We start from the raw sequence: 22,943 nt of genomic DNA, 5'->3' as shown, positions 1-22,943 counted from the left end.
CCATAAGTCTCATTCTGACTTTCTATCTCAAAGGTTTTTATGTGTAAATATTTGTGTTTCAATACAAAAGGAAGATGTGGTATCATATGAGTATTGATTGTTAATGAGGCAACTCTCCACAATAGACCAAATGACACAGAAGTTAACAGCTACAGGTCAAAAGCTGTTATCACATAGTGAGATGTAAAAGGCCCTTCAAGGACTTATGAAAAACAATTCAAATGAGAAAATTGAAGGCATATTAATGTACAAAATGATGAACTAAAAAAAATATGTGACACAACAAAAGACAAACACTGTCTGAATTACAGGTTCATGACTTTGGACAGACACATACATAATGTTGTGAGGTTAATACTTGAAGGTGACAACCGTTCCCCTTAACCTGGCACAGTGGTGTAATTTGGTACAACATAGGGGTTTTATCAATTTGTATTATTCATTTTTGAACTCTAAATCTAGCGAAAAGTAGATTATCACAGATAAATTTTCAGAATAAGTTGTATGAATAGTCGGGACCCTTGTCTTACAAACTTTATGGAGCAAGAAAAATGTGATGAGGTTTGTATGTACATAAAGTCTGTCATAAAATTAAAGATTTCAGTATATTCGCATTTTACAATATTTTTTGTAACTGCTGTATTTCACATGTTATTTTTCTTTTCTACTGTAGGATAGTAATTGGTTCAAATATACATGTATGCCTCTTGAGACTTAAATAACATGCAATAGACATCAGGCCCCCAATAAGCAAATTTTGATAACTTCAGCTGCAGTACATGTAGTATGCATTTTTAAATGTAATGTATGTGCTAGGGGCCTAAATTGACCCTGAACTATTTCAAGTGTTTTTGGCCTAATACTTTTTAATACATAACGTTCTATTAAATTATTACATGTACATTGTAATAAACTATGCCATTTGTAATTTCCTTTTTAGTTAAAGTACATTTTAAACATATGGGAGGATTCAGAGGCAGCCCTGGGAAAAATTTGGTTAATAATATAGGGAATCACTGGAGCATAACCCGAGCGGGTCCCCTTTTAGGCAGTCAGTGAGCCCCACTTGTGAAAAATTCTGGATCCGCCCGCCACTGGGATTTTGTATACAACAAAAACATTCAGGAGGTTTTAAATTGCAGGAAATGATCACCTCTTCATACAAGCCCCCCTCCCCCCCCCCCCCCCCCCCACCTTTCATTCAAAAACCTACTAAACATGCTAATGGGCACATACTTATCCATTAATTTTGTATAATTTTGACTTTTGAATATTTATCAAACATTCTACATGTCTGATTTGTTGTAGATCAAATTAGTCTTTAAAAATATTTTGTCTATAATATAAATCTTATAATTGCCATGAAACTTGGACTGTAGGCTTTTAATTTAGTAATCTCTGGTCACACAAAGTTGGTTACGATCAGTAAGTTCCTAGCTACTATCCTATTAGATACATTTTAGGAACATCCTTTGATTTTGAAAAAACGCCAAAGGGAAATTTTTCCAAGTACTTTCCATTTTCACAAAATGATGGATGAACGGGCGAACAGACGAAAGGACACATAGTTCAGAAAACATAATGCCCTCTCCTATCGTAGATAGGTTATGGATACTAAAAAAAGATAACACACTTCACAATACATATTTTTTTACCGTAATACGTGCTAGGAGTGTCCTCTGTAACTGGAGATTCTGTTGGTCCTGAAAGAAGATAGAAAGAAATAATCATATTTTTCAATCGATAAAAATCACAAAAATAATGACCTCTGAGGAAATTTAAAAACGGAAAGTCCTTAATCAAATAACATAATCAAAACCTCAAACACATCAATCGAATGGATAATATCTGTCATATTCCTCAATTGGTATAGTCATGTGCTTAAGTAGAAAATAGGGTATCAAGTCTGATTACAAAGCTAGCTAATCCTCTCACTTGTTTGACCGTCGTATAACATTCTATTGCATTGAAAACGATGTGTTAATAAAACAAACATACATAATAGATAACAAAAACACTCAGTGTAAATCTCTAAATAACGCAAACTCATACATAAACAAACATTTACCATGATAAAATATCAAAGCTACAATAAGTATTTCAGCAATACAAAATACATGAATACTGTACTAGTTTCTGAATGTGTTATTCATGATCAGTGTACAGCTGAATTTTCAAAACGAAACAAGTATACAGACGTTATTAGTATTCTGAAAAAAGAATGATCATAAACGTAACTTGCTTGTGAACAATAATTGTTTTGTTATGTAAGATAAAGAGTCAATGGTATTATATGTAATTTATAGATTTAACTGTAGTGTTGAATAAAAAAACGTTAGAATGAAATTATTAAAAGAAACAATATGTTCATTGATTGAATCCAAATTACCATCTATATGAAGTAAAATTACAAAAATACCAAAAACCAAGAAAAATTCCTATATCATATGGCAAAATCAAAAATTTAAAACATATCCATATATGGAAAACAGCTATCATATTCTTGACTTAAATATCATCATAACAAGAACAAGATGCCATTTTGTATAATAGTTTCTGTAAGCATTGAAAACCAACCATTTTATCTATGAAAACGAGTAAATGGTTGTATTTCATGATGATAAAACATATGACTACATCTGTTGTCGCTTGAATACACATTACTTGAAACAAGGCTAATCGACATTGTTTTCATAATTTTATCTATTATATATTTGAGAGTGTAATATGTTCACTCTATTATACTTTTAGTGTACTTCTTGAGATTCTTTCTCGTGTATTAAATTGCAGTTTGAGACGTGTTTTTTTAATAGAAAAGATTATTCCTACCTGTACACCCATAGGAAAAGCTAACAAATCTTTCATGATACAGACTGGAAGTCCTATTTCGATCTGCTAAACAAGTGCGTTTTTCTTTGCACAACTCGTCAAGGCGAGCTATGGCATTTATTGTGTCAATATCATGGCATTCACTGTCTGACCAGACATTTGTAATATGAATATACTGAAACTTTGGGCATTTCACTTCACTTAACGAATTTGCACAAGTATACACTCCATAATTCCAATACCAGAACAACCCTAGAGACACAGAAATAAAATAGGAATGTTGTTTAATTACTTATATACGATCGATATTAAAGTGTTCATCCCATCTTTTAATTATCTTTAAATGAGTCACCTAAAAAATAAATATTTAAACAGAAACATCAAAACAAAATACATTATGCAATGTTCACAATAAAGCCTTAAAATTCTGGAGGCAAAAAGCATTTCAAAATAATTCCACTATGCACAGTGTAGAAGTATATTTCAACAACCAATATCATACATGTGCAAAATGTATTTACGAAAGTATTTTGTTAAAGTATGTCTAATGACATATTTCTGTAAGGTTCCATCTTACAAGGAGTGTCGTTTTGTTTGGCAAAACATGCAAATATACATATACGAAAAATAAATTCATATGGAACTTCAAATTAAAAAATGTTTTTTCTTTATAACTTAATGACTCGTTTTTATTATAAAACTTAAATACATATACTTTTTTCTAAAGAACATTCTTAAATTTGTCGAAATTTAGAAGAAAAAATATATATATATGTAAACCTCAGATCTATGTACGACCTCAAATCTGTGTCCGTTTCTCAAATCTATGCCCCATCGTGACGTCAATCGCTAATCTATGTCCTTAAAAAAATAATTCGGCCTCAAATCTGTGGCCGATTTTTAATTGTGACGTTTTTCTCAAATCTTTGTCCGTTATAAAAGAAAAGGCTTTAAAACTGTGTAATGTTTAATTCTTTTTTAGCAGCATGCGCAAATTTATGCCCGTCTAATAATTTTGGCCTTATAGGTTTTTTTTTTTTATTAAGTCATTTCCCATAGTTCAATATTAATTTGTTGGTATGTGTTTTCCATGTGTGTACAAGAGCTCAAGTATAAGTAAATCTAGCTAGTAGATTATTTCGCTTGTATTTAAACAGAGACTTAGAAAGTTCCTGATAAAAAATATTGTTTTTTTAAATACGGTCTTGTATGATTTTTGTTTTATAAAGTAATTTCTCCATGTTTGTGGTCATTATTCAATTTGTATGCCGTCTTCAAGAATTAAACTACACATATTTTTTTTTACTAAAATGACAGTAAAGAATTACCATTTTTATCTGTCTGTAAACCTCAGATCTATGTACGACCTCAAATCTGTGTCCGTTTCTCAAATACGGCATATCCGCCCAAAACGATTCTGGATTTGGATCCTTTAAAATACCTTTTTTGCGCTTATTTGATATAGTGTATCCTTCATTTGGAATAGTGTCCTGCTCCGCCATCATTCCTTTTTTGCAATGACATCATCTACTTGATAAAGTTTTGTTGTTTTACGTCGACGAAAGGACATAGATTGGAGCCAAAAATGGACATAGATTTGAGTAAATAAAGGACATAGATTTGAGATACTACAGGACATAGATTTGAGTAAATAAAGGACATAGATTTGAGATACTATAGATTTGAGACAATACAGGACATAGATTTGGAACGTCTATGACCCAATATTAAAAAGGACATAGATTTGGGGAAAGGACATAGATTTGAGGCCGGACATAGATTTGAGGCTTACATATATATATTTGACGTATGCAGTTAACTCTGCGCGAACCGTCTCGTGATACGCAGGGATCTGTTTTTATTTAAATAAACTATTATTTTATCGTTCGTGTGATACACGTGCTCAATATATATGCTTCTTTGTTCAGTGAAAGTCGGTAAACTACGATTTCAAAGCATGATAAATAATTAACTGCCATATTTTCACATCATAACAGACCAAGAAGATTTTTTTTAACCATTATAAGATATGCCTGCTAAAAAGGAATATGCTAAAATCGTGCACAGAAGACTAAATGTTTGATATAATGTATGCATTTGTTCTAGAAATGGATAAACATTATTTTATCTAGTCACTCATTTCATATAATTTTGAACTACAATTGTTTGATTTGATTTTGTGCTTGAATAAAATGTGTAAAATTAAAAAGCAATAAAAAAAACACAAGACTAATCCTTGGGAATTAACACCCTCCGACAATACGACTTGTTATAAAAGGTCAATATGTTGGTGTAGACTGCATGTATTTTTCACCAAGTATTTTTTATTTGCATAAACCCCACAACTCATTAAATGCCTTAATCCATTTTAATCATCAGAGTATCGATCGTTTTTGTGTGTCATCTATATCAAAATCTACGTCTTATACCAGGACGACTAAATTGATTATCACAAAATACATCGAAAAATTCAGATGATCATGTTGTTTTTCAGCTTACAGTTAACGAGGAAATAATATCAACATTGAATAAGTACACGTCTTTATGTAGGGGCCAGATGAGGCCCACCTCAGGGTTCGGGATTTTCTCGCTCCGTTGAAGACCCATTAATCGTTCGGGTGTTTTCTGCTCTTTGGTCGGGTTTGTTGTGTCTGACATATTCTCCGTTTACATTCTTAATTGTATGTTCCGGACCGTATGCGTATACTCATATGGTCCGACCGTACAGGCCATATGAGTATAATACTAGTTTGGTTGTTAACGGACAATATGAGTATTTGGACCATATACGTTTATATTTTTTTAAATTGCATCATAAACCTTTCAATAATTATAAAAAAACTTTATCTAAAAAAAAACAGTGATTGTTTAAAACATGACATTTTTTTTTATTTTATAATCCAAAAACTGCGTAAGAAATAAATATTAATGCCATAGTTAGTTTTCATCACTAGCTACATTCGTTTATGTAGGCTTGAATGACATTCACTTCCACACGGTGTCATAGCTTATTTACATATGCAAGAAATTGGTGCACGATCCTTTTCATTTGCACATTTTATTTGCGAATGAAAAACAAGACTTTTTTGCAGCTGCGTACAGTGATACCGAAGTCTTTGGCAATTCTGATGTATGACGATTTTTTGATATTTCAGTCTAATAAACAAGATAAAGGATTGTTTCTGTCCTAAACCTATCGAAGACGGAGGTAAACACTCAATTTGAAACAACACGGGATTACAATTAAACGAATTAAATGTCTATTACAATAGTTAAATTAAAATTTGCACTTTCACCATGGAAAAAAAAATACATTTTCTCATTATGTGTTGCCTGGACGCATATTTCATTGAAACTTGCAATCGTCTGTGTTAATTTTTTAAAAGAATGACTCAACGTTCTCAACAAAAATAACACCATATAAGTACACAAGAGGTATTATAATTCAATGATATGGCAATTCAGCTTCTCATACTAAATCACATTATACTGAAAACATTTGTTTTTATATTGAAATGCTTTGATAACAACAAACTGATTGTACCATATGCTTCACCCAGCCTTTATAACACTTCTTTAACTGATTTAATGCACACCTACAAGTTAATCTTAAAATGTTGTTTTCATTAGAACCCTTTTAAAGAACTGACACTAAATTGACGTAACCTGATTAACTTTTTAACTTATGATAAACGTAAAACAATATGTCAACGTATTTGAACATGTAATTAATGTAAATGTTCCGGACCATATGAGTATTTGGACCATACGCGTATGGTCCGACTGTACGCGTATGATCGGTGTAATTAACACTCTGTGATAGTTTACTTTTAATACTTCATCTCTTCATATTTGTGGTATGACAGCTCATTAAAAAGACGCTATAATATAGGTATTTTATTATTATAGACAGACAATATTATAATAAAAATAGATAAGCTTAATAAAAATAAGACGTTTCATATAGTTAATTGTCAAACTTATAGTAAACGCATTTCATACCGATGGTCATTACCGTTGGTCATTACCTATTGCGAGTCAATGGCAATATGTCGATTAAAAAAAAAATCCAATTTTTTTTAAGGAACGTATAACATAACAAATCACTAGAAAGTAACATAATATTAGTTTGTTCAAATTTAGTTTTTAATATGGTGTATTACAGACATTTTTTCGATATTTGAGATCTAGAGCTTCTTTAAAACACCGTATACCATTGACGCGCGTTTTAACCTTCGAAACAAATAACATGAAGTTTTGTTAATTTATGGCAACATAAAGGAACATAATGTGAGATGAATTTAATATTGCGAAACATTTCATGACACAAGCAAGATATAACACATTCGTGTGTAAGATTTTGACTTCTACTGATCATTTTGTAGTATGAATCATACTTTTGACTGACACGTATGGACATTTGTTTTTTTTATGTTACATGTAAATGTATCACGACTAAGTGCGGTCTTCGTCCAGTCATTATTTTTTACACCTGCATCTACCTCTGCTCTATCAAATGAACAAATGACTATATATTCTATTTTCAAAACACCAATATCGCTCTGTAACTTGCTTCATGTTGTGTAATGTAATTTTTATTTGGTCTGGATATGATTTTTAAACTTTATATATAGATATTAAATAAGTGGTTCACATTAAGGTGGTATGGGTGTCTTCCTCCATCTTGGATTGTAAAAAACAGAGAATCAAAGGTCCATAATTTCCATCAAGTTAGCAAAATGTGATGCAGGAATGCAGATATTAAATGTGAATTTTCATTTAAAAGATCAAATTTATAAGAATAGAACTTACAAATAATAATATTTTTGCAAATGTTGATTAGTTTTGGTTGTTTTTAATCTTTTTTTATATTGGCATTTCAAGGGGAGATAACTCTAAAACAGTGCATTTTATAAAGGATTTACATGAAATTTTCCTATTTTGTATTTTTGCCGAAAAAACATACGGTGACCCTATCTTTTCTTTTAATATAATCAAAGCATTGTCTGAGAGCTATCTTTTCCTTAAGTATTTAACAATTCTATCATTTTGTTTAGTTTCTAATCACAAAATAGCGTTTTTTCCTGTATAATCTATACAAAATGTGTCATTTTTCACGTCCCGTAGCTTGAGAAAATGCGCGGTGACCTATCATTTTTATTATATTTTTCAACATATATCAATAGATACAACGTTTTGGCAAAGTATGAACAAATTTTATCATTTTTATTTTAGACTCCCATACCACCTTAAATAAGCCGTACGGCATATCAATATTTGAATGCTTTAGAAAAGAAAATTCCACTTTAGTATGGTAAAAAAAAAAAAAGAATGCAGATTTAAAATATATGTATTTTTTACGGTATATGTCAGATAATGCACACTAGAGTATTACTAAATAGTATACGACAAGAAAAACTTAAAAACCTGCATTATCTCTAACATAATAAGATTTATTCCTATGAAGAATAAATCCGGTTATCAGAGGAAAGTGGGCTTACGTTTTGGGAGTTGTCCCGCTTTGCACACGTGGTGGAACTTGTTATGTATTATGAGTCACGTTAATTATTTTAACCTTGATAAATGTGACGTCATCATTCTTTCTTTACCACGTACGATACAGCAGAGGGAAGACGTAAAAAATTGGGTTCCGTATGAATGAACTAATGTTTGTTTCAAAAGTTATTCAAATTATAACAAATTTGGTTGAATATTGAATTTTATTTCTTTGATTTGGTATATGAAATGGATGTCTTTCAAAAAATAGTATTTTACTGAAAAGGTTCGGAAAGTTTGAAAGATAGAAAAGCACATGGTTTTGATCCAGTATAAAATAGTGTTGAAGATTTTATATATTTTGTTGTTTCTTCTGTGAAGAGTTTCTAAAAATTTCATGGTAAATTTTAATTGTTGGTTTAATTCAGTGGAAATCATGAATTATATTTCCATAAATAGAATCATGAACAGACCAGTAATTTCTGATAAAAACTGGGCACATGGTTTTAAAGACACGTGTCGCATGGACGTCTGCGATTTTAAAACTATCGTTATATGAAATGTTTCATCTGCTACACAGCAAGCAATTTAAAGAGAAACCAATAATGGATAAATGTATGAAGTTTATAAAAATTAAAATATATCTATTTATAATAAGTGAAAGCAAATTTACAGATCTAACATTGTTGGGTCGATGTTTGACGAATTGTATATCTATTATAACTTTTCAACGGTCGTTTCACTGATATTATTGTAGTAATTTTTCAGTTTTAAAAATCAAACATCTTATGGAAATGGGAAAAACTGTACGTATGTCAAAAAGGCCTTCTAAAAGTTATAAATGCAGCCAAAGGTTACAAAAGAGGGACGTAACCGACACCGTTGGGAAACAGATCTAGCAATGTCGTTGGACAGTATACTTCCACACAAGTTTCAGCTACATGTATGATGACTCCAGAACTTAAAAATGAAGTTGTTCAGATTGTCAATGCCCTTATGCACTCTCCAGCTGCTGTTACATCTCCCGACTCAGTCAATGAAAGGCAACAATCAAATACATACAGGTATAACACAAAGTTCTAATATTTTGCCAATAACTAGTGTAAATGATAATCTATGTTTAAATGTTTCACAAAAACTCAGAACAAAATATTTAAGGATGAATATGTAGGTTTAGTGATTGCTTAAATACAAATTCAGGCACAGAGCAATCAAATTCTCTAACTGTAGATACAAATGGACAGCTGATTATCCAAACTAAACCAAGTAAAAAGATTACTGATTTTTACACATGGATAGATGCTTTCCTTATTTACATAAGTATTTATGTTGGTGTACATTTAGAAGATACACAAGATATTTTAACATGTATGTATTCGGTTAAGTTGGGTGCAAGTCGTTCAATATTGGGTCAGGTTTGAAGGACCATAATCAACAGTTTCGTTTAAAGAAAGTTAGAAATTCAGATATGTCATGGGCTACTGTTGACCAAGAACTTTGGATGTTATATATTCAAACAGTGCAGCAAAATGCACCTAGTTATGGGGTTAATATGGTTAACACTAACAGAAATGTTTTACGAGTTCAATAACATAGGTGCATGTATGTTACCACAATGTCGATACATTCATAAATGTTTGAGATGCAATGGTCCCCATCATGCCATAAATTGTAGGGTCCCTCAATATGAGGCTGGTTCACGAATGGGTAATTTATGAAAGGTATGATATTTTTGTTTGTTTTTATAACTTGTTCTAATACTGGCCATAGTTATATTATTTAAGTTCAAATTGAGGGACAAACAAGTTATGTTTTACATAGATAACTGTTCTTTGGTTGCTATTTAAGATAAACAGTCGTCAAACCTGACACAAGCTATGCAGTTGGCTCGACTGCTCGTATTGCAAACAATGGTGTATACTATACAATTTAACAGCATGCATTATCAAAGGACGGCTCAACTCTGATACAATCTTTCATAACAGTAGGAAAGACATTACATTATAAACTGATATTGATACCATAAACTTATACATCATTAAGTTACTCAAATTTTCATAAATTTACTTAAAATACACAATCACCTATATAAGATATAAGAATTATATGTATACGCACGAATTACTGTAAAAGATTATATATTCTCTGATGAAACGGTACGGTGGTCTCTCATATGAAGAGCTTCTTCAATATACATACAAATATATTTTTATCCTTTTTCAGACATAGGATTTAACATTTTGGAAAAAGGTTCATCCAAATTATTTGAATTAATATCATTAATTTTTATATTTAGACCTAATTTTGTTATATTGCGGACATTCACTCAAGAAATGAATCTCAATTTCAGTTTTTCCTGTACAAAATTTACAAAATCTCTCATTAGAGAGTATTGTTGGTCTTGCATACCTACCAGTTTATATTGCTAAAGTTAACCACAGTTTCCATCTTTTATCTTAGATAGTTCAAATTCAATTTTATTTTTGTAGAAATCTTCTAGTTTCAGTTTGAAATTACTATTACAATGCTTGTTAAAGGGTATTCCAATATATTTCATTAATTCAGATAATTTATTAGACCATAAATTTTCTCTGTACCAAGTAGATATTTTAATAGGATTGATTGATTGTTGGTTGATTAACGTCCAGTGGCAAATATTTCAGGCATATCTATCAGGACGAATATTTACACAGTGTATGTAAATTGTGTCATTTTAGGATAATTTAGTTTGTATCAAGTAGATACATTGTTAGGACACAGTGTCTGTAAACTGTGTCTTTTTAGGATAATATAGTTTGTATCAAGTATATATGTTGATAGGACACAGTGTCTGTAAATTGTGTCTTTTAAGGATAATTTAGTTTGTATCAAGTCGATACATTGTTAGGACACAGTGTCTGTTAATTGTGTCTTTTAAGGATAATTTAGTTTGTATCAAGTAGATACATTGATATGACACAGTGTCTGTAAATTGTGTCTTTTAAGGAAAATTTAGTTCGTTTCAAGTAGATACATTGATATAACACAGTGTCTGTAAATTGTGTCTTAAGGATAATTTAGTTTGTATCAAGTAGATACATTGATATGACACAGCGTCTGTAAATTGTGTCTTTTAAGGATAATTTAGTTTGTATCAAGTAGATATGTTGATAGGACACAGTGTTTGTAAATTGTGTCTTTTAAGGATAATGTAGTTTGTATCAAGTAGATACATTGATATGACACAGTGTCTGCAAATTGTGTCTTTTAAGGATAATTTAGTTTGTATCAAGAAGTTACATTGATAGGACACAGTGTCTGTAAATTGTGTCTTTTAAGGATAATTTAGTTTGTATCAAGTAGATACATTGATAGGACTCAGTGTCTGTAAATTGTGTCTTTTAAGGATAATGTAGTTTGTATCAAGTAGATACATTGATAGGACATAGTGTCTGCAAATTGTGTCTTTTAGGGATAATTTAGTTTGTATCAAGTAGATACATTGATAGGACACAGTGTCTGTAAATTGTGTCTTTCAAGGATAATTTAGTTTGTATCAAGTAGATACATTGATATGACACAGTGTCTGCAAATTGTGTCCTTTAAGGATAATTTAGTTTGTATCAAGTAGATACATTGATAGGACACAGTGTCTGTAAATTGTGTCTTTTAAGGATAATTTAGTTTGTATCAAGTAGATACATTGATATGACACAGTGTCTGCAAATTGTGTCCTTTAAGGATAATTTAGTTTGTATCAAGTAGATACATTGATAGGACTCAGTGTCTGTAAATTGTGTCTTTTAAGGATAATGTAGTTTGTATCAAGTAGATACATTGATAAGACACAGTGTCTGCAAATCGTGTCTTTTAAGGATAATTTTGTTTGTATCAAGTAGATACATTGATAGGACACAGTGACTGTAAATTGTGTCTTTTAAGGATAATGTAGTTTTATCAAGTAGATACATTGATAGGACACAGTGTCTGCAAATTGTGTCTTTTAAGGATAATTTAGTTTGTATCAAGTAGATACGTTGATAGGACACAGTGTCTGTATATTGTGTCTTTTAAGGATAATTTAGTTTGTATCAAGTAGATACATTGATAGGACACAGTGTCTGTAAATTGTGTCTTTTAAGGATAATTTAGTTTGTATCAAGTAGATACATTGATATGACACAGTGTCTGCAAATTGTGTCTTTTAAGGATAATTTAGTTTGTATCAAGTAGATACGTTGATAGGACTCAGTGTCTGTAAATTGTGTCTTTTAAGGATAATGTAGTTTTATCAAGTAGATACATTGATAGGACACAGTGACTGTAAATTGTGTCTTTTAAGGATAATTTAGTTTGTATCAAGTTGATACATTGATAGGACACAGTGGCTGTAAATTGTGTCTTTTAAGGATAATTTAGTTTGTTTCAAGTAGATACGTTGATAGGACACAGTGTCTGTAAATTGTGTCTTTTTAATTAAATATATTTTGATTTGTATCAAGTAGATACATCGATAGGACACAGTGTCTGTAAACTGTTCCTTTTTAGTAATTTTGATTTGTTTCAAGTAGATACATCAGATACATAGTGTACCTGTCTAGTGGCTTTCGAAGCGTTCCGTAAAATGTATAATTATGATATCATTTGGCCACCACTTTTAGAATCACTTAAGGCACTTTTATTGCATGTAACTATATTTATTGCTTATATATCACTTGAAACAAATTAAAAGGGTTTATAGGACGGTTAACTGTTATCCGTAAAGAAAGATCATGTTGCAAAATTTTGCTAATATTGTTGTCTCATTCTCAAAAACGGATCAATGTTGTCATGGTACATGTATAGAAATAACAGAAACTTAACTAAAAATATTGTCTAATTTATTGGTTAAAAATATGAAATGCAAAGACCAAAGGTTAAAGTCCCCTTATTCTCTGACTTTGGTGACAAGTACCAGTGTTAATGGGTTCTAAGTTTTAAAGGTTTTAATACATGTAGGAATAATGGATTCAGTTTCAATTTTACTTTATCTCATGTGGGCAATTGTTTTTCTTATTTCATAACAGGGTAATTTAGATATAAATATATGTGGTCATTTAAAAGTACGGTCACGGCGGGTGTGTTGAGTCGCTACCGCATTTGTGGCGGTGGTCGAACTAAGTGTCCAATAACTCTTGGCATAGCCACTGAGTTCGACCATGTGGCGAAAATAGCGACACAACATCTACAAATATATTATGCTTCTTATAATGGAATTATGTATCCGCTGAGCTTCTGTTTCCCAGGGCCAGCATCCGATATATTTTGGAAGCAATAATGTTAATAAGGATATTATATTGATATATAAGGAAATGACATTATAAGGAATAACAATAAGGTGGAAATAAGGAATAAGAATAATGTGGAAATAAGGAATAAGGAATGGACAATAATGTGGAAATAAGGAATAAGGAATGGACAATAATGTGGAAATAAGGAATAAGGAATGGACAATAATGTGGAAATAAGGAATAAGGAATGGACTATGAGGTTTAATTATATATACTAGGGACTTGCCAATTATGTTTCTCGGCAGTCCCATTCTTTGTCAAGCCGTGGCCGTACAATTTTGTACTTTTGCCAAATAAATATTTCTTACTTTATATGTGTATGTCATTTGGCCCCACGTTGTCTCAGATAATAAGATTTATTCCTATGAAGAATAAATCCGGTTATCAGAGGAAAGTGGGCTTACGTTTTGGGAGTTGTCCCGCTTTGCACACGTGGTGGAACTTGTTATGTATTATGAGTCACGTTAATTATTTTAACCTTGATAAATGTGACGTCATCATTCTTTCTTTACCACGTACGATACAGCAGAGGGAAGACGTAAAAAATTGGGTTCCGTATGAATGAACTAATGTTTGTTTCAAAAGTTACCCACCCACCCACCACTTAGATTAAAGACATACTCCTAAAATGTAGTTTTATGCACGTGTTAAAATGTTATATCATGTTGTTCGTTTTTCTGCTGTTTTTGTTCTATTTTTCAGGTTGAAACGACTGGTAGCTTATTCCGATAGTAATCCCAATCCTTCGTCACGGGTTCAGACAAAGACTCCGACCATTGTAATCCCAATCCTTCGTCACGGCTTCAGACAAAGACTCCGACCATTTAATGGCGAAAATAGCGACACAACATCTACAAATATATTATGCTTCTTATAATGGAATTATGTATCCGCTGAGCTTCTGTTTCCCAGGGCCAGCATCCGATATATTTTGGAAGCAATAATGTTAATAAGGATATTATATTGATATATAAGGAAATGACATTATAAGGAATAACAATAAGGTGGAAATAAGGAATAAGAATAATGTGGAAATAAGGAATAAGGAATGGACAATAATGTGGAAATAAGGAATAAGGAATGGACAATAATGTGGAAATAAGGAATAAGGAATGGACTATAAGGTTTAATTATATATACTAGGGACTTGCCAATTATGTTTCTCGGCAGTCCCATTCTTTGTCAAGCTGTGGCCGTACAATTTTGTACTTTTGCCAAATAAATATTTCTTACTTTATATGTGTATGTCATTTGGCCCCACGTTGTCTCAGATAATAAAGTCATGATCGATGCAGATAGAGATTTGAATCAATTAAACTAACATATAATGAAAAAATGAATAAAAAACATTCAGGTGCCACATAAGAGACAGGACAGATAATGAGTAATTCAAAAAGTTTTAAATGCTCACGTATTTTGGAGATAATTATATATTATTAAGATGTAAATAAACTCATCATAGATGTCAGGATTACATTTCATATATACGCAAGTCGCACGTTTCGTGTACAAAAGAATCATCAGTAACGCTCGAATCCAAAGTAGTTAAAAAAGGCCAAATAAATTACGAAATTAAACTTTTTGCTTAATACAGCTAAGGTGATCTATGCCTGAGGTAATGAGCTTTTTACTAGCGTTCAATCAATGCTCCTACTTATTTCCCGTTGATTGTGTGTATTGATTTTATGGTAGCTGTTTTCGTGACTCGAACTGATTTGCAACTCATTTTTTTCACTTTGTTCGCATGCAGAGGGGATTGGTGTCCATATTCATTCCATGTATTTTATGTAATTCAATTGTTTGATTGGTTTATCAGTTGTTTATGTCTGTCTGATTTTGTTTTGAAAGTAGTTTTGATTTAAATATGTTTCATTTGAATCTACATTTTTGTACTTTAACTATTTTTTGCGAGGACGATTCAACATTTTGTTCAGCCCATTTACATTGTTTGTTCTGCGTCCAACAGTAGTCAAGGAATTACTGGAAATCAATCAACATCATAACTGTAGAATGAATATCTACATCAAAACAATAAAGTTTCGTACTTTAGCAAGTGACAATTACATAAAAACAAATTCAAATTGACACTAAACATATATGTAAATAGTTGTGTTTTGCACCTATATACAATTGTATTTTTCTTAAAGAATGTGTACTATTTGCATGTTTGTTTGGAGAGGACACTTTAAAACTAAGGAATACTTACAATTACACGTAAAGGTTACATATAATCGTCTTGGTGGCCTTTTACAATTATTATCAAACAACGTTACGGTGGAAAGAGTACAGCTGTCGTTTCCAAGACAATGGTTGTTGAAGTAGGTTCTTATATTTGAATGACATTTATCTCTGTTGCTGTCCTCCGGACATCGAGAATCACCATATGTTATCTTTTTCAAAATTAATGTTTCGTCATTCATACAACCGACTGTTGCATTTCCTCGATCGAAATATTCACATAAAGTCAAACGCTCTACAATGAAATATTAAAACACAAAAAATATGCAGATTCATTGCTACTTTTACATACGTAATTTAATGTATTTATAATTTCATCTATTACTGACTTTAGTTTTGTAAAATTTGGTATTTCCTTTAGAGTGATTTGTAATTATCGTATTATGTCTTAATGGTCTTTCTATTCAAAATGCAAAGAGAGAGAGAGAAAGTCATTTATTATACTCCATTTAATAACTGCCGTCATTTTGCATTACACATTTAACACCATTTGAAACTTATATTTGATACAATATCATCATATTTCCTGTGTGTGCTTACTTGCTATTTAAGCCATGGTCACAACAAACCAACGACACATCTTTGCAGCGCCACGACATGACGTTTGGTCAAATTGCAGGTCATCTGTGATCGTCGTACGACAGTCGCATTTAATTTTCAGCATCGTGACGCCGTCGTGTGTCGTTGAACGAAAATAAACATGCACCTTTTTTGCTCTACGATTTTTTGTCGTGTCACTGTCGTGTGGCTGTCGTGAGATTGTCTAAACACAGTCGTTCGACTGTCGTGCGATAAACAAAGTGCTTGTGGGTACCAACATATACCATATTTAAAAAAACAATCATACAACTGTCACACGAATGTCGTACAACAATTTCACGACTGTCGTAAAACAATATCACAACTTTTGCAAGGCACTCGTGATACAGTCGCACAATTGTCTAAGGAATAGCCAATTTCGTACGATGCTCGCACAACACTGATTGTCTGTCGTGCAAAATATTTTATTTTATTTATTGAAAGAAAACAATTAGGCGGGAATGAAAGTTTGGAATGACATACCGTGTGCCATTTTAGGAGGATGGCAATTCCACATGAATGAATACGCTTATCCCTGATGAATATGCGCATTGCCGGTCTTCAACAAGAGCAAATCACGGCCCTGTTAGCGTTGATTCGAGCCCGTGAACAGTAAAGGAACCAGTGACATCCTGGATTAAATTCGCTGAACAATTATAATATAAACCTATACGAAAAACGAAAAAAATTGGACCGAACTTATAATGATACTGCACAGTATTGAAAGCAAAAGGCAAATGATACGCTAAATGATACGCTAAAAATCGAACTGTCTGTATATACTAGTAGTTCGGAGTCAAACACTAAAGTGACCCACGACTGTTGTGCGAGAGTCGTAAGACAGTGGCATGGCAGTCGTAGGACAGTGGTACGACAGTAACACGACAGTAGCATGCGCATCCCATGGCATGAAAACCTGGAAAAAAAGCCCAAAACAACTCACGATTGTAGTACAACCGTCGCACGACCGACTTGCGACAACCCCACAACAGTACAATTACAATTTGTTTTCTGTCGTGTACCCATCGTGGAACAATCGTGAACATGTCGTCGCTGATGTGACCACTAGATATATTTTATGACATTTGGCACGACAGTGCCACGACAACTATTTAATAGATTTTTTCATGATAAAAAATCGTACGATCTGTTGTGACCGGGGCCTAACACGGATTACCCTCATGTTCGAAGCACCTTTTGGGGAAAAATAACTTATTCTTAACAATAAAATTCCTCTGAATATCTAAGGCTGTATAGTCCCTTATACAGATTAGTGCAGTAACATCTGTAATAAAATGAAACCGAGTGGACCTCAATATAGTATTAACAAGAAAAAAACACGCGAGCACTGTTTGAACTCTACTTGAAATGTTTATGGTGGTACACAGATTGGATTCGTGTTGATCAAACTTATTAGTCTGCCAGTTTTTTCTCTAATATGAGTGTGAATGTCAAATTAGTAGCTTCTTTCACGATGTAACCCAAGTGCTCCTAGAACTACATTTTTTATTTCAATTGGCATGTTTTTATATTATAAATCCTCTTGAAAATCATAATATTATTAAAACCAACAAGTGCTTCAACAACTTGTTACAAAACATAAGAGGCATGTTGTACGGCACTATCGGTGTTTCTGCCTTATAATGTATAATGTAAATACAAATTTTATAATAAACCTGTTGAATTCGATTCTCTAATGTTACAAATCAGCTACACTTCATATGTATTTATAAACAAGAATTCCATCATGTAATTAAAAAAGAATAATACGAAAATCTACTTGTCATTACCTGTTTTTCCCGAGACAAACACAATTGTATATTCCAAAACAAACCAATAACAATAGTAAATTCTTATTTTCGCCATTTGTGTGTACGAACAAGGAAGTAGAAACGTATATAATACATACACAAGGACTCAATACACACATTCTTTAAAGTATCCATATACATTTTCCCGTCGTATTTGTCAATTAAATACTTAAATATGGTAAGTGTTCATATCTATTTTAAACACGTACATGGATTAAAAGACAAATCCAGGGTTGAATTACTAAAGTACGTGTATCATTCATTTTTTGTTCTTAATGCAAAATAAAATAATCAACAGTAAAACAGTTCATTTTCTGTTGTTTAGCAATGAAAAATGAAATTGTTAAAATAATTGGATTTCCGTGACGTTCTACAATGTTCGATTGATTCCTTGGACACATTTTACAGTGCCCATCTATTAAGGCGCATTTGATTACGAGGATTTCTAGATACGTTTATAAAAAAAAATGTTCATAAACACAGAAACCATGACAGTGAGAGCGCGAATTCAGATATTAATTTCAAAATAAAGCAACATTGATAAAGTTATAGATAATGCATATTTTTAAGGCTTTTCTTGTCGTATAACAACCCAATGTGTGTTATACCACAAGACAAACTCTAAACCATGCATAATCTGACTTTGTTACCGTCAAAAGATTTTTGTATCTGCGACTATTTGCAGGATTTGCATCCTCCTTAACGACCAGACTAAGTAGGATTATTCCTTTCTGATGTGTTCAAGTTTAAATATGTCATACCGCTTATTTTTTAATGTGAAGTACTCTTACAAATCTAGATATACACTTTACAAATTTGTATCCAGGCCCAATAAAAGTAGTGTTGCACAACAAATTGTAGGATAACGGTGTTGAGAAATATTAGTAATTTTTTGTTCCAAACTAGTTGATAAAAGAGGGTGTTATGTTTTTCCTCTTATGTATTCATGACATTTTATCGCGGAAAAGCATATTATTTTTCAATATCTTTCAACGAATTTAATTATTCAGAATCATTTAATTTAAAAGGATTTTTTTTTAAGACAGAGAATCTTCATAAAATTTAGACGTCGCCCTTTTTTTATGAAAGTACAAAGCTCGCTCTCATTTTATATTAAAAACAAACTTAAGTTTGGCATTTTGATAGAGTATACATGTAAGTCATAATAGGATTTCCACTACATAGAGAGCAGAACAATTTTCAAAATCCTACGCACAAATGTGTTTTAAAAGGGATATGAAAAGTTTTGTATTATTTAAATGATGTCCCATAATGTTCCTGTATTGTTGCAATAACTTAACAAAACTTTAAGTTTTTTGTTTTAAAATTAAAAATGCGCGTCAATGACGATTTCTTTTTATTTCAGTCAAATAAACGGACAACAGGACTGTGTAGGTCCTAAACCTATCAGGATTGAAATATTTAAAAGTAAACCTTCCATTTGCAACAACACAAAACGAATTAAGTAAATCATAATTTGTATTTTCACCATGGAAAATAATAACCTAGTACAGGTCAGTAATGTATGTCTAGAAGCATATGGTTTCGTCCAGGTTTTTTGAAGAATGAGTCAACGTTCTTAAAGAAAATAATTCATTATAGGTATAAACAAAATTACATTGTTAAATTCGTGCCTTAAGGCCTAAGGATAAATGTCTTCATTGCCGGTTTAAAAAAAACGTATTTTGGTACAGATTTATTGTACTTAAAGCGGTATTATCGTCACCACTCTGAAAACAATGAGCTTGTCACATGCTTAACACACCTTTTTGGTGTCATTTTTCTCTTAAAAATAGATGAAAAAGATAACGACGTTAAATTTGTAATTCACGTTGTACAAGTTTATACTTTATAATTCTGGTTCTCTTGTAACAAACTTCATTCTGTATTCAAAAAACAGAATTATTACTCAATGCCGTCTCATATACCATATACCACAAATACTTCGTATTGGTCTCATATACCATATACCACAAATACTTCGTATTGATGAAATTGTAAATGAAATACTGCTAAACAGTATGAAGAAAACAATAAACTCATAAATAAAGTGCAAAGTCACACGACAACGCCGCTGCTCAGTTTATTAAAGATATGAAACAATTCATATAACTTGTATAAACAAAACAAAATTTCAACAATATAATCTTATAATATTTCCAAACATTAAAAACTACCCTCCAGTCCTATCAATCATATAATTACGATAAAAGGGGGACTTATAAATAAAAATTTACCAACTTTCTTAAGAATTAAACTTTAGATAAATGTGTGTTGACGGTTCGGCGCTGTCGTGCTGAATGACCAAAACCCCCGTGTTGGCAGGAAAAATGACCGTGCGCTAAGCACGACACCTACATACATCATGAACAAACAAGAGAAAATAATTTCACTCTTATTCACTACGTTCAAACGAAAGAAATTATATTTCTCTTGTAACAAACTTCATTCTGTATTCAAAAAACAGAATTACTACTCAATGCCGTCTCATATACCATATACCACAAATACTTCGTATTGGTCTCATATACCATATACCACAAATACTTCGTATTGATGAAATTGTAAATGACATACTGCTAAACAGTATGAAGAAAACAATAAATTCATAAATAAAGTGCAAAGTCACACGACAACGCCGCTGCTGAACCAAAGAAAGGGACAATATGTAAAAAAAAGGACTAATAATTTAATTTTTGAAAAAATATACTAAAGACCCAAATTTTGGGAAACTAACATTCTGTCCGAAAACGAGTCCTTAACGTAACCGTCTTTTGCTGTCTCCGACCTCCAACGTCCATGCCTTTTGAAAAGTCTATCAGAAATACCAAAATTACAAGCTGCAGAAGCTCCACCAGACCTTAGACTGTGAAGGCCAAAAGATTTTATATTTGGCACAATCGGAGAAAATGCTTCTATAAATAGCTCTCGCATTCTTGTATAAGAAAGTGGTTTGTTTTCTTTTCGGAACACATAATTTTCCTTGGTTTTTGTCAAATTCTGAAATACGAAAACATCAGTATCAAGTGGATTATTATTAAATAGTTACTATTATCTTTTTATTTTCAAATACCATAATTACGATTATCTTTTTTTCCGAGTTACGATTATCATCCCGAATTTTTCAACGGCTATTTTCAAAGCGCTTAGACAATTCCAGTGCACCGTGACGATTCAAATATGATGAAATGGTATAGATAAACCTTGCAGCTCAGTAACTATTGACAAAAATATGCTACTTTTAAGAAAAATTAGTGTAAAGATTTTACCTATATCTACCGTCGCCATATTGGAATAATCGTAATTTCAGTTACGATTATCTCTTTAATACCAGTGAAGATATTACGAAACGTGAATAATCAAAGTTTATTGATTGGTTAGGAAAATCCAAACCTAGTAAATGTCCTTCAATCCCGTAGAGTATCGGATTTGTCCTCTCTATTTTAGCAATTAACTTTAACACAGGTAACTTTTATCTATAAATAATCGAATCTTCTGGAATAAACAACAACGTTAATCGATATTTACTACTTCATAACGTGGGACCTCACGTGTGTGGTAAAATTTGTTGAGTGATGCACGTGGCTTTTCTAGTAAATACATTAATCTACAAAGCGAGAGCACTTTCTATTTTCATCAGCTAAGAGTTGACTAGCCCTTTTTGAAAGGCAAATGCTTGTTTAAAATTACATTCAGTGAAATCGTGCTTCGTAAATGTACTAAGAAACTTTTATCAATGTAAAGTCACTCATAAAGGTACAATTTTCACTTAATTGTTTGACTCTATAAATAATACAAGTATCGCGGCATTCTCATATACTCAAATTAATATTTAGTCGTTAAATGCTTAAAAGTTTCTCTAAGTTAAAAAGTATATTACACTTTACTTGTATGTCAATGTTAAACTATCAAATGTTAATTATACGTAACATATACATTAAGGATGCATTCGTGGCATAGTTGTACTGTCTCAACATTTCAAACAAAATGTTTAAGTATAACGAATTATTCAATTTAGTGAGTGAAAATATTTAATGTGTACGTGTGTCTGTAAAAAAGGCAAAGTGTTTGTCATAGTTTAGCATGGCGATTTTTTTATTTCATTCGTGTACTTTGTTTTATTTAGAAGAGGGCTTTCTTCTTATTGTGATAAAAACATTTCTGCGGAACCGGTGTCAAAATTCCACAACACTAACCAATATTATGTCCAGTATATTTTGTTTATTTATGTGGTTCATTAGCGTTTATCGTGTCTTGTTTTTTTTATAGATAAGACCGTTTTCCCCCTGTTCTGATTGTTTTAAAACCTGTCAATTTTAGGGTCCTTTATAGTTTGCTGTTAGGAGTGAGCCAGGGCTCTCTGTTGAAGACCGTACATTGACCTATAATAGTTTTTCAATAAAAGAAAATGTGACTTGGATGGGGAGTTGTTTCAATTGCACTCATATCACATCTTCTTATATATATATATAATGCCATGATAATCTTTATATTTGGAGTTTGGTATTTTTGCACTTTGACTGTTTATCTGATACCCAAGTGTTCAAGCTTACAAATGTACGATGCCTGATACATTGTTAACAGATCACAACTCATAATTATTGTATAAAATATAAATGAGTACTTATGCGTTGGCATTTTGATTTTTACTGGGATACCAATATCGTTTTTGGCAGATCAC

The 22,943-nt window shown here is 31.8% G+C and overlaps 1 protein-coding gene across 1 annotated transcript; it reads right to left on the bottom strand.

The window, feature by feature from the left end:
* Positions 1-1,614: 1,614 nt before the first annotated feature.
* On the bottom strand, positions 1,615-18,357 carry LOC134727311 (uncharacterized). Its single transcript, XM_063591688.1, has 4 exons — positions 18,242-18,357; positions 15,841-16,107; positions 2,830-3,081; positions 1,615-1,703 (listed from the first exon to the last, which is right to left on the bottom strand). The coding sequence occupies exons 1-4, from the start codon at positions 18,315-18,317 to the stop codon at positions 1,615-1,617; spliced, it is 684 nt and encodes a 227-aa protein (XP_063447758.1). The 5' UTR covers positions 18,318-18,357.
* Between the last annotated feature and the right edge of the window lie 4,586 nt (positions 18,358-22,943).

Source organism: Mytilus trossulus, chromosome 8 (assembly GCF_036588685.1).
Source record: "Mytilus trossulus isolate FHL-02 chromosome 8, PNRI_Mtr1.1.1.hap1, whole genome shotgun sequence".
NCBI classification, from domain to species: domain Eukaryota; kingdom Metazoa; phylum Mollusca; class Bivalvia; order Mytilida; family Mytilidae; genus Mytilus; species Mytilus trossulus.
This window is presented reverse-complemented; position numbering and strand designations above follow the sequence as displayed.

What these genes read in the sequence shown, in the direction of transcription:
- LOC134727311 (XM_063591688.1), bottom strand. Translation starts at nt 18,317, where the DNA reads ATGGCGAAAATAAGAATTTACTATTGTTATTGGTTTGTTTTGGAATAT. An exon ending in TGTAACCTTTACGTGTAATT is followed by an intron (nt 3,082 to 15,840) that starts GTAAGTATTCCT and finishes CTGTGTCTCTAG; the next exon opens with GGTTGTTCTGGTATTGGAAT. An exon ending in CTTTTCCTATGGGTGTACAG is followed by an intron (nt 1,704 to 2,829) that starts GTAGGAATAATC and finishes ATCTTCTTTCAG; the next exon opens with GACCAACAGAATCTCCAGTT.